Genomic DNA, 16,866 nt, shown 5'->3' with positions numbered 1-16,866 from the left:
ACTCCCTTCCCATTGGCCCTGGCCTGTGCCTACACTACAGCAGTGTGATGGATTGTGGGATAGAGTCGTTAAGTAGCTCGTTAATCATTTGACAAAACGTGTTCTAATTAGTGGGGTTAAATTGGGAGTAAAGATGGATGCCCGGGTCTATGGGAGAGAGGAAAGAGGAGCACTGTTAGCAGACAGTCTGGCTTTAGAGAGTACGGTTTGCTGTTGGGAGGTCTTTGTGGAGGTCTCTGTCTCTTTGTGCCTTTGTGTCAACAGAGTAGAGATAAGAGCCCTTCTTTCTATCCCAGTGAAAGATCGGCAAAAGGTCAGCTTTCTGAAGTCTGATCATAGGTTATAGAATGTAACCGAAAGGTTGCCGGTTCGAATCCCCGGGCCGACTAGGTGAAAAATGTGTCAATGTGACCTTGAGCAAGGCGCTTCACCCTAATTGCTCCTGTAAGTCGCTCTGGAAAAGAGTGTCTGCTAAATAACTAAATTGTAAATGTTAAAATGTTTCTGTTTGTGTGGAATCCAATACCACAATCCTCTAGGCAGCATTTGAAACGTCTGGTCAGTCATACACATCTCAGTAGAGCGACCATTTAATTTTAACCTCCTCTGGCTGTTGTTGAGTTCAGCTTTGGATAAAGAGCTGCACTAGTTCCCAGAGCCTTACCTTAACTTTACCTCTCTGGGTGTATGTGTATCATGGGCTGGTGTCTAACCAGTTTAGACCAATTTAGAGCACCACCAGAAACACAGACACTCACACACACACAATCTCCATCAGTCTACAGACACATCACACAAGGGGAAAACGCTTTGAAATTGACCCCAACACTCCGTGACTGATGTGCCAGTACCAGATTGACCCCCCCATGATCCATCACACTGATTGGTGGGCCGTCCAGGGTGTTGATTTCCTGTCAGTCAGCTGTACTCCCGGGATACAATTATTTCCTCCTTCCTTTCCTCTCCTTTTTTCTCCCCCTTTCATTTTTCTGTTTGGTCTCAAGCACAACATGGTTATAGGTATCCTAGTCTTTTTAAAGTCTTTATTTTTTTTACTCTATTGCTGCCTGAATTTGTCTAAATGTGATGTTAGTTTGTAAAAGCAACAGGAATAATTATTCTCCAGTATGAGAGCTCCACAGTTACTAGATTGCTGCTTATTTTCCTGTCTGCTCCTGTGCTGTTTTCCTGATTGGGGAATGCTGCTAGTTTCTGATTGGTCTGCAGTTTGTTTTTGCTGGGCTCATGTCTCCCTTATGGTTGAGTCAGGCCGTTTTCTACAGTGTTTCAGTCTTGTTTTGTCAGTTGAGTTGAGGTGCCGTTTACAATTGGCTGTTTTACGTTTCTTTCATAACAACTTATGGTGGAAATATAACCTGACGTTACCTTACTACTCCTGTCTTTCTAACACCACCCACGCAAGGCCACCATCTCTCGCTAACCTTTGACCTTTCTCACTGACCTCAGCTCCCTGCACCACGTGGTTCCCACGGTGATGATAGCATGTGACGACAACAAAGAGAACCTCTCCAACGAAGAAGACTACCAAGACATACCTGGGTCGTACAGGGACGAGGAGGAGGAGGAGGAAGAAGAGGAGGATGAAGATGACGATGAAACACTGTTTACAAGTAAGTGTTTGTATATCCATAGGTTTGGGACTGGAGTGGCTGTTTGGTCTCTGCTTAGTGGCCATTCTTCCAAGTAACAGCCTCAATGGCTACTGGGATATGTAGTTTAAGAGCTCTCCTTTCATTGGACCCCTCCATTAAGAGCTGTGAATCCCATTGGTTCGCCTCCCTGATTTGAGTGTTGAACGTGACCAATCAAAGCACCGAGGTGACAGTGGTGTGTGAATGAGAGCTGTTGCGTAACCTCTGTCTTTTATGTCATGAAACACACACACGCTGGCTGGTCCTCAGGTCCCAAGTTCCAGTAGTTCCCTTCACTCTGTTCCCTTCAGCAGTTGTGTGAATTATTGATTTGCGGCCCATTATACTTATGAAGTATTTCTACACACACACCTCCCTCTCTGTAATCTGGTTAACAGAGGAGTGAGTTGGAAACAGTAAACACACACACCTCTCTCCTCTCTGTAATCTGGTCCTCTGTAGCTCAGCTGGTAGAGCACGGCGCTTGTAACGCCAAGGTAGTGGGTTCAATCCCCGGGACCACCCATACACAAAAAATGTATGCACGCATGACTGTAAGTCGCTTTGGATAAAAGCGTCTGCTAAATGGCATATTATTATTATTATATTATCTGGTTATGTAAACAGAGGAGTGGGTTGGAAACAGTAAACACACACACTCCCATCCTGTAGCGCTCACTGGAGAGGGTAACCGTTGTGACAGTTTAATTGCTAGTGCATGAGTTAGCTACTGTGGTGTTAGTAACTCAATTTTATAAACATTTAATGGACAATAAAGTTTACTTTACTTATCTTATTCTGTCCTCTCCAACAACCAATTTGTCCGTGTGTGTGTAGGTACCCTGGCTCTGAAGGTATTGAGGAAGGACTCCTTGGCCATTAAGATCAGTAACCGTCCGTCTGTGAGAGAGCTGGAGGAGAAGAACATCCTGCCCAGACAGTCAGACCAGGAAAGACTGGAGTTCAGGCAGCAGATAGGCACCAAGCTCACACGGTGAGACACACACCCTCCCTATAGCAATGGCTAGGAGGGCACTTGGTGCCTGTATAGAAACACACGAGACCTGGGGGAGAGGATACCTGGGGGAGTGGAGACCAGGGGGAGACGTGACCTGGGGGAGAGGAAACCTGTGGGAGTGGGAGACGTGACCTGTGAGAGACGTGACCTGGGGGAGAGGAGACCTGGGGGAGACATGACCTGGGGGGGGGGGACATGACCTGGGGGGGGGGACGTGACCTGGGGGAGACGTGACCTGGGGAGAGGAGATGAGACGCGAGGAAGTAAGAAAGGGGAGAGGGACAGAGGATGGAAGGAAACGGATGAGAGGGAGAGTAAAAGAGAGCCTGTCACATTATTATCTTGAATATGTCAGTGAGAGGGCAGACAGCTTCAAGTGGGATTTTACCTTCACAGAGTACAGAACATAAATGCAGGAGGGATGTGGCAATACAGGAATTCACAAACAATTTCCTTCCTTTCTTTCGCCTCCCACTTTCATTTGTTACACTCATGCTTCTTGCCTCCTCCCTCTCTTCCTTCTCCTTCCTCCCTCCCCTCTCTCAATTTTTCTTCTCTCTCATTCCCCCCTCCCACCATCTCATTCCCTCCCTCTCCTTGCTGAATGAATCACTGTGTCAGACTATTGAGGTGGTAAGTAAATACATATAAATCTGAGGGAGTCATGGCTCACAGAGGAGACTGCTCTGAGGTCAGAAAATAAAACACAATAGAACAAAACACAATAAAATACGTTAGGAAATGGTCCTGACTGACTCTAGTTCTATTTCCTCAGGAGGTTGAGTCAACGGCCAACTGCAGAGGAGCTGGTGACTGACTCTAGTTCTATTTCCTCAGGAGGTTGAGTCAACGGCCAACTACAGAGGAGCTGGTGACTGACTCTAGTTCTATTTCCTCAGGAGGTTGAGTCAACGGCCAACTACAGAGGAGCTGGTGACTGACTCTAGTTCTATTTTCTCAGGAGGTTGAGTCAACGGCCAACTGCAGAGGAGCTGGTGACTGACTCTAGTTCTATTTCCTCAGGAGGTTGAGTCAACGGCCAACTACAGAGGAGCTGGTGACTGACTCTAGTTCTATTTTCTCAGGAGGTTGAGTCAACGGCCAACTGCAGAGGAGCTGGTGACTGACTCTAGTTCTATTTCCTCAGGAGGTTGAGTCAACGGCCAACTACAGAGGAGCTGGTGACTGACTCTAGTTCTATTTCCTCAGGAGGTTGAGTCAACGGCCAACTACAGAGGAGCTGGTGACTGACTCTAGTTCTATTTTCTCAGGAGGTTGAGTCAACGGCCAACTGCAGAGGAGCTGGTGACTGACTCTAGTTCTATTTTCTCAGGAGGTTGAGTCAACGGCCAACTACAGAGGAGCTGGTGACTGACTCTAGTTCTATTTTCTCAGGAGGTTGAATCAACGGCCAACTACAGAGGAGCTGGTGACTGACTCTAGTTCTATTTTCTCAGGAGGTTGAATCAACGGCCAACTACAGAGGAGCTGGTGACTGACTCTAGTTCTATTTTCTCAGGAGGTTGAGTCAACGGCCAACTACAGAGGAGCTGGTGACTGACTCTAGTTCTATTTTCTCAGGAGGTTGAGTCAACGGCCAACTACAGAGGAGCTGGAACAGAGAAACATACTCAAACGTAAGTAGAACAGACTAGATAGGCAGAAGACACATTTCCAGTTTCTCACAAAATGGACAATAAAGTGACTTCTCTATTTTGTTTTATTCCATTCTAACCTGTCCCTCCCTCTCTCAGCACGCAATGAGCTGGAGGAGCTGGATGAGATGAGAGAGCTCAAGAAACGCCTGTCTAGAAAGGTGAGAGAGGGGAGGAGGAGGAGGGTGAGAGAGGGGAATAGGGTATCACTTTCCATTAGATGGCAGTCTATTTGAAATATGATAACTTGATGTCATAACAGGTAATGCTATCTCATCCTCTGTTGTGTAACATAAGCCGTGTGTGTGTGTGTGTGTCTGTGTGTGTGTATATATCTCTAACGGTTGTGTGTGTGTCTATATCTCTAACAGTTTGGATGATTGCCTGCGAGGCCATCTTTGTCTTTCGGTTGAGGACAGCTACCACAATAATCCAGATCTGCTGCCCCCGAGACCCTCAGTCACCACACACACACACCTGCACACACTCTGACAACCCTTTTCTCCCGTCTCCAGTTGAGTCAGAGGCCTACAGTGGAGGAGCTGAGGGATGCTAAGATCCTGACCCGCTTCAGTGACTATGTAGAGGTAGCTGACGCCCAGGACTACGACAGGAGAGCAGACAAACCGTGGACGCGACTCACAGCTGCTGATAAGGTAATAACACTCACAAGCAGGTGCTCACACCGCACACACATATACACTCACACACATATACACTCACACACAAACACTTTATTCACTCACACACATACACAAATGCAGTCATGCGTATATACATGCGTGTTTTCTCTGACTGATCTCCGGTTCTGTTTGTCCCTCGTAGGCTGCCATACGTAAAGAACTCAATGAATTTAAAAGCACAGAGATGGAAGTGCATGAGGGTAGTCGCCATCTAACCAGGTATGTCACAGCCATACTACACTCTGCAACACAACACAGAGACACTTGCCCATACTTCAAGCAGTGTATACAGTAACTAATTATCTCTCTCCCTCTCTCTGTCCTGTAGGTTTCATCGACCATAGTTATTCTTATGCCATCTTTTACAAGAACCTCAAGTGCTGGACCTCAAAACTGCTGCCTCTGTGTACCACACCACACCCCTCCCCTTCCAGACCAGAACTACACTAGAACCAGAGTAGAACGTGATCTGAACCTGACCATAAACTTAATCTGAACCTGGAGAGGTGTGTACAGAACTTGGCAATTTACACTGCTACAGGCTCCAGTGTTGACCCAAAATGGCTGCCAATGAATGGAAAGGGCAGACTGGACCAACCACAACAGTATTTTGGTCCAGTGGTCAGAGAGCGGTCACAGTGTGGTCGGGTTGGGGAGAGGGACCATCATACACATGGAGAGAAACTGACAGAAGGCACTTGACTGACTTATCTCTAAACTGAGATTATATGGACTAAAAAGTATTGTTTTTTAACAGCCTTTTATTATAATTGTTAATAATGAAATTTACTTTATTGCACTTTGGTTTTTGACAGTACTCTACCGAGGGGTTATAGAACTCTGCTCCTATATCTGTGCCAATGGGACTTTGGGATTGTGGGAGATTGAGTTTGGGAGGGCATCTGTAAAAAAATACAGAGACCTCCTACAACTGATTGGGAAAAATTATTATCCTCCAAGGGTTGTTGTGTTCCTGCCTTTTTAATACATTCTTATTTTTCCTGTTTTCCATTGTGGGCTGTTGTTTCCAAAACAGAGGGACCAAGCCCTTTCAATCAGATAGGACTGCAGATAGGATTCTGTAATAAGTGTGTTGCAGTACTACTTACAATACCATATACGCTATGTGCTACTCTGAAAGAAACTGTAGTATGAGAATATGATCAGAATATATACCCTTAAAAATGTTGAAATACAACACAAAACCCTCCTGTCCATGTTGTGATACAGTCTAGAAATATGAACCTAGCAATAATATATATTTTTCCTCCGTCTGTCTCTCTTCCGGGGCTGCATTCAAGTGAACAATTACTGGTAACGTTTCAGAGAGCTGCCTGCTCAATACCAAATACACTTTGAAACGCTGTTGTGAGTTGTGATCTTGAATGCAACCCAGATCACCATTATTATTGTTGAGAGTTCTGCAACCCTCTGTTTAGTGTCACTGTGCCTATCATATTGTTTACAGGGATGAAAACGTTGCCAAATGTACTTTGTTTGAATTACATTTGATAAAGTATGTTGTCTATACAATGCTTCAGCAGAGTGCTCCATAGACTGGCAAGTTAACGGTCAATAGTTATGAAGGGAATGGAATTGTTAGATTTCTCACTGTTCTCATGGTTCCGCCTGGTTCAGCCTCATAATGGAGAACCGACACATTAGACAACCCTTTGGCTGTGAATGAGACAGGAGACAGACATCTCAAAATACGAGGAAAACATTCTTGTTCTTTTACAATAAACACATGCAGTTGATGGTCTTGATCGTTTAGTCAGAACCCTTTGACTTGTGGTGTATCCTGGTATGTGTGTTTGTACAGGGACGTGTTCTTAAGGCACAAAACATGGAAAATGTTTTACAACGGAGTGCTTACCAAACACGACCCAGGACTGTCTCCCTGTGCCTCTCGTGTCCAAACTAAGAAAAGAAAGAGGACGTTCTTTGGGAATTATATGTACATAATACAAAATAAACTACATGTTTTTCTTTTTTGTAGAGGGAAACTGCATGTGATTGTTAACTTATTGTTTGTCTTCTATCATGTATGCAGTTTCTTATCTAAAGGAAACTTATTAAAAAACATTCAAAACTACTTTTCCTCAAACATCTCTGTTCCATACATACATAGCATCACGAACAGTGAGAACTTAACTCACCTTTACTAAATGAAACCATACTGTTTTCATAATAGAAGTAGAACAGTATATCTGTGTGGTTTTAATGCATTCAACATTCTGTCAATAAATGTATGTTTATTGACATAAATACATGATTCAACTGTGCTCTTCAGCTAGATGTTCACATGCAAAGCAAAGCCACCTCCAACTTCCTTCCTTCAGGACATGTTCAAGGAAAGGGGCTTCATTTGGAGTAGGTTGGAGGAGTTTGCAAGACAACACAAACAGATCTGGGACCAGGCTATAAAAAACAAAGTGGACTGCTGCTGTGATCCAAAATCACAGTCTGCTTAGTAAGCCTCCCCAACCATATGACAGGCCCTGGACCAGTCCTTAGTACCGTACAGTCATTCTATCCATTGAGTCCAAACTCATTGGATGTTTTGGTAATGGCAGAGTTCTGGATGTTCTCCAGTTGAGAGGAGGGAGAGTCCAAGCGTATCCCAATGTCAATGACCCCCATCAAGAGTGGCTGGCAGGGGATCTGGAGGTCTGGGATTCTATACAGAGTGCATGCGAGTGCAACAGTATTTGTGCCACAGTTCAATGGCTTTAGTCACTATGGCATCTGTGTTCTCTTGTGGCACCTGCTAGAGGAAGGACAAATCAATGTGATTGGAAGAGAAAGGAGATAAATCATTTTGATTGGCTGCAGGTTTGAGACCGTGACCAATAAAACAGATCGTCCCATGAGGATGACATCACTCACCTTGCACAGGAAGTTGACCACGCCCTCCGGCCGGCTGGTTCCCATCACCATGATCGTGTAGCTGAGAAGGATCGCCACAGCAACGAAGACCAGGATCTTAAAGGATCCACTGATGACCTTATCCCACACCCTGAGAGACCAACATTCAGTCCAGAGACACATCAGAACCGAACAGCGATGAATTTAACAAACATCATAGCTAACATGGTACGTTACTTCTCTAACCAAGTCCCAGTCCCACGCCACTCACAGAACAGCAAAGTGCGTCATTTGACAAATTTTGTTTGCATATACAAAGATCACACCTCTCACGCCTGCGCAGCTGGGTTGTTGAGAGAAATAAGCATCAGTGTGTCTAACCTCTGCAGACTAGACTCGGGCAGGCAGCCAGCGAAGCAGCGTCTGAACCATAGGCTGTATGGCAGGCCCCTGTATTCTTCAGATGGTTCAGTAGCCGAGACTCCTCCACACACAAATAGTGCTCCAGACTCTTGGGCTAAACCAACAAGCCACAGAAAGAGGGGGTAGAGAGAGTCAGGACACAGGGTTAGATGTGTTGAAAGATAGATGAAGTGTAGACACACACACATCTGCTACATGTACGAATCTTTGTTGGTTATTTGACTCAATCAAAACAACAACAATAAGAGTAGCAGCAGCAACAACAAGCAAGGTAATACCACAAAAGTGTAGTCCAGCCCATTCCTTCCATCCCCTTACCCACTCCACTACTCACCAGATGGGGTATGGAATCTCCAAACTTGTTGTTGAACTGGTTGACAAAGCATTTGATCATCCAATAACAGTCCACAGGGTCCTCTACGATCTCCTCCATGGCTTGAGCTATGGACAGGAAGTCCTCATCTTCCTCTCCCTTAAACCAACACAGTGACACACCTGTCAGTCTCACACTTAAGTAACCTAACCTAATGATTCTACTAAGAACAAAGAATAAGATAAATCAAGTTTCTGAGTTGGACCAGGCAGAGGTAAGTTATACGTTCAGGACAAGGATCTGATTCTTTCACCTCTCTCCAAATGTTTGTATGTTCTGTTAAAGACATACTTCGAAACTTTGGCGACTAGTAACTATTTTTTAAATCTCCCACTTTGGGCTGGATGTGGCAATGTGTAGTTCATACATGCATAATCTATTAGCAGAAATACTGTCTTACCTCAATTAGCCATGAAATCCCTAGTGTGAAATCCCTAGTTTTCTGGAAGCTGTGCAGCGCCATTTTCCCTACATTTCCTCCCATGTGGGCCAGCCCCCTAGCAATTCGAGTTCTAGCCAATGAGCTTCAGCCCTTCGCCATTTGAGTGACAGCTAGCAAGACGCACACACAGCAGAGCAAGAGAGCAATGATATGGTGCACATATCTGCATATATGTGACATAGTACAACATTTTTGGGGGCCACTTTTGTCTCATGAGCACTACTTTCAGAACTACTGGCAAAAAAGTATACAAAAGTACAGGAAAATCATAAAAATACAATAAAAAAATAATTTAAAAAAGCCCCCCAGGTTCTCTCTCTATCCAAATCAGGTATCTTCCTCTCTCTCTCTCTTCTTACCAGGGGTATGGTCTCAGAGCGTCGGGGCAGCACATGGCTCTCCAGCTGGAACATGTGTAGATACACCTGCGTGTGGGGGCGTGGCCATGTGGACGAACCTCATCACCTTCAGGGCTTCCAACACGTCCTTCTACTGTTCCCGTCTGTACCATGCCACCAGGGCGTGGGAGTCACCATGGGGAGGCAGGATGCCTAGAGAGAAGACACAGGGCTTAGCTAGGGCTGTGGCGGTCATGAAATTTTGGCAGCCGGTGATTGTCAAGCAAATAACTGCCGGTCTCACGGTAATTGACCGTTAAATAACATAAAACACATTTAGCATCTCCTGGCTTCCACTCATAGCCTACAAGCCACTGATGCAGACCTTTATAACATCTACTTTTTTTAAAGTCTAATAAATCAATGTAATATAGCCTACACCATCAAAATAAACCCATTACAAAATAAACCCATTATTTATTTTAGACAGGTCTAAAGAAACATGATATGAAGAAAATGTAGTCTATTCAGAAGAACAGAATAGCATACTCTAAGTTGTCCTTATGTTAGGCCCTGATCTGGCTATGCCATATGGCTGTGGGCTATACTAGTTCATTTAAAAGACAAGATTTGCTTAAAATTCCATGGCATTATTTTATAGTATGAAGAATACAATTGAACATAGCTGAATAATATAGAAAGGATATTTTCTCCAAACGATTTGAGGGAGTTTGCACATCCGGCTATTCTGTGTTGAGCGGTTAACAAAGAAACAGGTAGTCCTATATGCTTAATTTAGAGTTATTTATGTAACTGTAGTTGTTATACAAATGTTGGGCTATATGTTTGGATTTTTTATACATTCTAAGGCTGCATGACATGACTAATGATGATTTGAAAAAGGTTGCATGAAAGGCATGAGCTCTGCTTTGTTTTTTTGCGCAGGCTGTACACACTTCATCAGTCTCTCATTCACAATTTGACAAGCACTTGATAATGCCTTGAATTTCCCGTCTGCATCCCCTTTGTGTGGCCGTAATGCCCCCTAAAAATATCAATGTCTTTTGCGCCCAGTGGCCCATGTGCCCTTGGGCTGAATATAATAATTATAATTCCCCTCTCCCGGCTGCGTGCCGAAGCACTTCTCACTCACATGGCTCTCCGTCACGTGATCAGATCTTTCTCACAGGCTACAAGGGAAGACAGACACATCGGGGACGCAACTGATCGTGTCCTTATCCAATTCAGAGGTGCATATTGAAGATATTGGAAGAACTGTCCACATTTACTTTTCGTCAGCCAACAAGATGAGTAGGCCTATCAAACAACAAAAGCACTAGCCTATGTCAATCTGCTATCCCCCATAGTACAAAAGTTGACCTATTCTATTCTGTGCAAGAAATAAATATTCCAAACATAGTCGGGGACAGTTGTGGGATGATATAGATCCCAAATTAATACAACCACTAGCATAAAAAAACTGTTTTAACCTCTACGGGATTGGTGTCCCATATACGGGACGGTTGAGCTAACGTGCACTAATGTGATTAGCATGACTGTTGTAAGTAACAGCAAACTTTCCAGGACATAGACATGTCTTATATGGGTAGAAAGGTTAAATTCTTGTTAATCTAACTGCACTGTCCAATTTACAGTAGCTATTACAGTGAAAAAAATACTATGCTATTGTTTGAGGAGAGTGCACAACAACAACAAAACGTATCACGGCAACTGGTTTGATACATTCACCTCTGAAGGTAAATAATGTACTTACATTCAGTAATCTTGCTCTGATTTGTCATCCTAAGGGTCCCAGAGATAAAATGTAGCATAGTTTTGTTTGATCAAATCCATTTTTATATTTAAATGTTGGAACTGGGTTCTACAGTTTGAACCCCTGCTGTCTCTGGCTCCACACCCACCCCGCATCTAGATGTGTGAAAGTTAGTGTATAAGCTAATGATCCATCATGTATGACATTCCTGGGAGTGTGTAAACTTACATTTTGTATTACCATATCATTTTTGTATGTTCTCTATAGTTATGTACTTGAAAATGTATCAATTGACCAATTTGGCACATTTGGGCAGACTTGATACAAAATAGTCCAGTATTGCAATGCTTCACTGGATCAATCTGAAACGTTGCAAACACACTGCTGCCATCTAGTGGCCAACATCTAAATTGTGCCTAATCTGCAATTGTATATTGTGGCCTTCTCTTGCATTTCAAAAATTAAAAAAAATGTTTTTTTGTTTGTATTATCTTTTACCAGATCTAATGTGTTATATTCTCCTACATAAATTTTACATTTCCACAAACTTCAAAGCGTTTCCTTTCAAATAGTATCAAGAACATGCATTTCCTTGCTTCAGGTCCTGAGCTACAGGCAGTTAGATTTGGGTATACCATTTTAGGTGAAAATTGAAAAAAAAGGGTGCGATCCTTAAGAGCAATGAGCCTGACGCAACAGATGAGAACGTTTAGCTTAAAACATTGATAAACGATTAGGCTATTTCTTCACATTATAAGCGCAGCAATGCACACACGGCAGAAGGCTATAAGCATGAATGTTCCATTTGCAGGAAAACACCATTCTCAAAAGTGACCACAAATGCGATTATGCATCTAATGCTTTTAATATAAAGATGAATTTCTATGATGAAAATTATCTTCCCCAAACTTGAAACTCACACGCGGCGTATGTATTCCAGTTAGGCTCTACACCCGTTGTAAAGCGGATTAATGTGCTTCATTTTAACAAGTTATTTGGCCACTTTAGTTGTGATACAAACCTTAGGCCTATGTGCTAGGCTACATGAGGTGTGCGACTATGATTTGAAAAAGTCGCAAAAAAGCATATCGCTGTTTCTTGCCTTAAGCTGGGCATCATTCTCAAGTGATAATACAGTATATCATTCACAAGTGATAACCTAATATTGTCACCCATCACACTATTCTTGATTTAATCTTGTCTTTACATATACTAAATAACATGTGTGAAATTTGTTTTGATTTAGAATGGACCATTATCATGCACCTGTCTCGAAACAGGGGCAGCGGAAAAAAATACATGTCATCTATGCACTTAAATAGCGAATGGAGGACGCTTTTCCCGTGGTTCATTTTCATTTCAGCCAGCCAGGTAGCCTGTTGTAAAGAGAAGCAATGTGCTTAATATTAGGAAAGTTTTTAAATAAATATAGTAGGCCTAGCCTATAGAAAGCTGATGGGATCCTCCTCTTTTTAATAGAGGCCATCACTCTGTTTTCTCATGCAATTGCAGCCTATAGAAATGTTGCGCTACATGAGCTCTCATTAAATCAAATCAAATTTTATTGGTCACATGCGCCGAATACAACAGGTGCAGACATTACAGTGAAATGCTTACTTACAGCCCTTAACCAACAGTGCATTTATTTTAAACAAAAAAAGTAAAAATAAAACAACAACAAAAAAAGTGTTGAGAAAAAAAAGAGCAGAAGTAAAATAAAGTGACAGTAGGGAGGCTATATATACAGGGGGGTACCGTTGCAGAGTCAATGTGCGGGGGCACCGGCTAGTTGAGGTAGTTGAGGTAATATGTACATGTGGGTAGAGTTAAAGTGACTATGCATAAATACTTAACAGAGTAGCAGCAGTGTAAAAAGGATGGGGTGGGGGGGCAGTGCAAATAGTCCGGGTAGCCATGATTAGCTGTTCAGGAGTCTTATGGCTTGGGGGTAGAAGCTGTTGAGAAGTATTTTGGACCTAGACTTGGCACTCCGGTACCGCTTGCCGTGCGGTAGCAGAGAGAACAGTCTATGACTAGGGTGGCTGGAGTCTTTGACAATTTTGAGGGCCTTCCTCTGACACCGCCTGGTATAGAGGTCCTGGATGGCAGGAAGCTTTGCCCCAGTGATGTACTGGGCCGTACGCACTACCCTCTGTAGTGCCTTGCGGTCGGAGGCCAAGCAGTTGCCATACCAGGCGGTGATGCAACCAGTCAGGATGCTCTCGATGGTGCAGCTGTAGAATTTTTTGAGGATCTGAGGACCCATGCCAAATATTTTTAGTCTCCTGAGGGGGAATAGGCTTTGTCGTGCACTCTTCACGACTGTCTTGGTGTGTTTGGACCATGATAGTTCGTTGGTGATGTGGACACCAAGGAACTTGAAGCTCTCAACCTGTTCCACTACAGCCCCGTCGATGAGAATGGGGGCGTGCTCAGTCCTCTTTTTTTTCCTGTAGTCCACAATCATCTCCTTTGTCTTGGTCACGTTGAGGGAGAGGTTGTTGTCCTGGCACGACACGGCCAGATCTCTGACCTCCTCCCTATAGGCTGTCTCATCGTTGTCGGTGATCAGGCCTACCACTGTTGTGTCGTCGGCAAACTTAATGATGGTGTTGGAGTCGTGCCTGGCCATGCAGTCATGGGTGAACAGAGAGTACAGGAGGGGACTGAGCACGCACCCCTGAGGGGCCCCCGTGTTGAGGATCAGTGTGGCAGATGTGTTGTTACCTACCCTTACCGCCTGGGGGCGGCCCGTCAGGAAGTCCAGGATCCAGTTGCAGAGGGAGGTGTTTAGTCCCAGGATCCTTAGCTTAGTGATGAGCTTAGAGGGCACTATGGTGTTGAATGCTGAGCTGTAGTCAATGAATAGCATTCTCACGTAGGTGTTCCTCTTGTCCAGGTGGGAAAGGGCAGTGTGGAGTGCAATAGAGATTGCATCATCTGTGGATCTGTTGGGGCGGTATGCAAATTGGAGTGGGTCTAGGGTTTCTGGGATAATGCTGTTGATGTGAGCCATGACCAGCCTTTCAAAGCACTTCATGGCTACAGACGTCAGTGCTATGGGTCGGTAGTCATTTAGGCAGGTTATCTTAGAGTTCTTGGGCACGGGGACTATGGTGGTCTGCTTGAAACATGTTGGTATTACAGACTCAGTCAGGGACATGTTGAAAATGTCAGTGAAGACACTTGCCAGTTGGTCAGCACATGCTCGGAGTACACGTCCTGGTAATCCGTCTGGCCCTGCGGCCTTGTGAATGTTGACCTGCTTAAAAGTCTTACTCACATCGGCTACGGAGAGCGTGATCACATAGTCGTCCGGAACAGCTGGTGCTCTCATGCATGCTTCAGTGTTGCTTGCCTCGAAGCGAGCATAGAAGTGGTTTAGCTCGTCTGGTAGGCTTGTGTCACTGGGCAGCTCGCGGCTGTGCTTCCCTTTGTAGTCTGTAATAGTTTTCAAGCCCTGCCACATCCGACGAGCGTCAGAGCCAGTGTAGTACGATTCAATCTTAGTCCTGTATTGACTCTTTGCCTGTTTGATGGTTCGTCGGAGGTCATAGCGGGATTTCTTATAAGCGTCCGGGTTAGAGTCCCGTTCCTTGAAAGCGGCAGCTCTACCCTTTAGCTCAGTGCGGATGTTTCCTGTAATCCATGGCTTCTGGTTGGGGTATGTACGTACGGTCACTGTGGGGACGACATCATCGATGCACTTATTGATGAAGCCAGTGACTGATGTGGTGTACTCCTCAATGCTGTCTGAAGAATCCCGGAACATGTTCCAATCTGTGCTAGCAAAACAGTCCTGTAGCTTAGCATCTGCGTCATCTGACCACTTTTTTATTAACCAAGTCACTGGTGCTTCCTGCTTTAGTTTTTGCTTATAAGCAGGAATCAGGAGGATAGAGTTATGGTCAGATTTGCCAAATGGAGGGCGAGGGAGAGCTTTGTATGCGTCTCTGTGTGTGGAGTAAAGGTGGTCTAGAGTTTTTTTCCCTCTGGTTGCACATTTAACATGCTGGTAGAAATTAGGTAGAACGGATTTAAGTTTCCCTGCATTAAAGTCCCCGGCCACTAGGAGCGCTGCATCTGGATGAGCGTTTTCCTGTTGATTAATGGCCTTGTACAACTCATTCAGTGCAATCTTAATGCCAGCATTGGTTTGTGGTGGTAAATAGACAGCTATGAAAAATATAGATGAAAACTCTCTTGGTAAATAGTGTGGTCTACAGCTTATCATAAGATACTCTACCTCAGGCGAGCAAAACCTCGAGACTTCCTTAGTATTTGATTTTGTGCACCAGCTGTTGTTTACAAATATACACAGACCGCCACCCCTTGTCTTACCGGAGTCAGCCGTTCTGTCCTGCCGATGTAGCGTATAGCCTGCTAGCTGAATGTTATCATTGTCGTCGTTCAGCCACGACTCGGTGAAACATAAGATATTACAGTTTTTAATGTCCCGTTGGTAGGATAACCGTAATCTTAAGTCGTCCACTTTATTTTCAAAAGATTGAACGTTGGCTAATAGGATTGATGGAAGAGGCAGTTTACTCGCTCGCCGTCGGATCCTTACAAGGCACCCCGATCTACGTCCACGATATCTCCGTCTCTTCCTCACGCGAATGACGGGGATTTGGGCCTTGTCGGGTGTCTGTATGATATCCTTCGCGGCCGCCTCGTTGAAGAAAAAATCTTTGTCCAATACGAGGTGAGTAATCGCTGTCCTGATATCCAGAAGCTCTTTTTGGTTATAAGAGACGATGGCAGAAACATTATGTACAAAATAAATTACAAATAACGCGGAAAAACACACATAATAGTACAATTGGTTAGAGGGCTGTAAAACGGCAGCCATCTTCTCCGGCGCTGTTGTGTTTGATTAGATGTTCGATCACATTTGCATTGATGTCAGAGTGATTAGAGGGACAATAGAGTGCTGAGTACCAGGCGGTTAGTACGTTTGATAGGCTACTAATGACCATCAGCAGCATCAGAGCTTGGAGAAGCCTAAATACTGTGACTAAATGGTCACGTGGAATTTGACTGCCGTCATGACTCGTGACTGCCAGTCTGGCGGTAATACAGTCACCGTAACAGCCCTAGGCATAGCTGTGCTTTTGGTGTGTTCTCTTCTCTACTGTCTGTCTGGTGAGAGACAGGGTGTCTATGGGTTTAATAGTGAGAGGTGTTAAAAGCTTAGTCTTCCAGAGTTTCACCTGTTTTGGATGTAGTTTGTGTGTGAGACTTACCCAGCAGTACCTTCCATACATGAATCCTGTACATGGAGGGCAGAGGGAACCTCTGACTGAATGTGCTCAGCTTCTCCACATCTGACAGAGAAATACACAAGTAAAAAAGCACAAGGTAAGCAAATTACACACATGCAAGGCAAGGTTAATGGCATAGGCCTACATAACAATAAAGGTAGAAGGTGGAAGCATCAGTACTAGCAGTTGTTATGGTGCACTTGTTGTAACAGTAATACTGTAATGTCACTGTTGTAATAATCCTATGTCCATGTTGCCCATACACAGTGGGTTTTCCTTCAGCAGAAATCTCCAGTGATTTCTTCTCCTCCATCCCTCTGAAGCCCACCTTCTCATAATATGCAGAACGGAAGTTCCTCTGGGGGTCTTCTTCCAT

At 44.3% G+C, this 16,866-nt stretch overlaps 1 protein-coding gene and 1 pseudogene across 2 annotated transcripts in view; one reads left to right on the top strand and one right to left on the bottom strand.

The window, feature by feature from the left end:
* LOC311130213 (phosphatase and actin regulator 1-like) overlaps positions 1–7,102 on the top strand; it is a 33,202-nt gene extending 26,100 nt beyond the window's left edge. Inside the window, exons 7-13 of the mRNA XM_084162912.1 lie at positions 1,468–1,631; positions 2,490–2,646; positions 4,252–4,307; positions 4,425–4,486; positions 4,841–4,981; positions 5,151–5,227; positions 5,337–7,102. Coding sequence (XP_084019038.1) covers positions 1,468–1,631; positions 2,490–2,646; positions 4,252–4,307; positions 4,425–4,486; positions 4,841–4,981; positions 5,151–5,227; positions 5,337–5,352 — 673 coding nt within the window. The 3' untranslated portion in view covers positions 5,353–7,102. The remainder of the gene's footprint in view (positions 1–1,467; positions 1,632–2,489; positions 2,647–4,251; positions 4,308–4,424; positions 4,487–4,840; positions 4,982–5,150; positions 5,228–5,336) is intronic.
* A 586-nt stretch (positions 7,103–7,688) lies between these two features.
* Positions 7,689–16,866, bottom strand: LOC311130214 (TBC1 domain family member 7-like; annotated as a pseudogene). Its single transcript has 7 exons — positions 16,754–16,866; positions 16,473–16,553; positions 9,474–9,665; positions 8,634–8,771; positions 8,258–8,393; positions 7,898–8,027; positions 7,689–7,775 (listed from the first exon to the last, which is right to left on the bottom strand). The product of its transcript is annotated as a TBC1 domain family member 7-like (transcript).

Source organism: Coregonus lavaretus (genome assembly GCF_964263955.1).
Source record: "Coregonus lavaretus genome assembly, chromosome: 6".
In the NCBI taxonomy this organism is placed as follows: domain Eukaryota; kingdom Metazoa; phylum Chordata; class Actinopteri; order Salmoniformes; family Salmonidae; genus Coregonus; species Coregonus lavaretus.
Note: the sequence above shows the minus strand (reverse complement) of the source record. Positions and strands in the feature narration are given on the sequence as shown.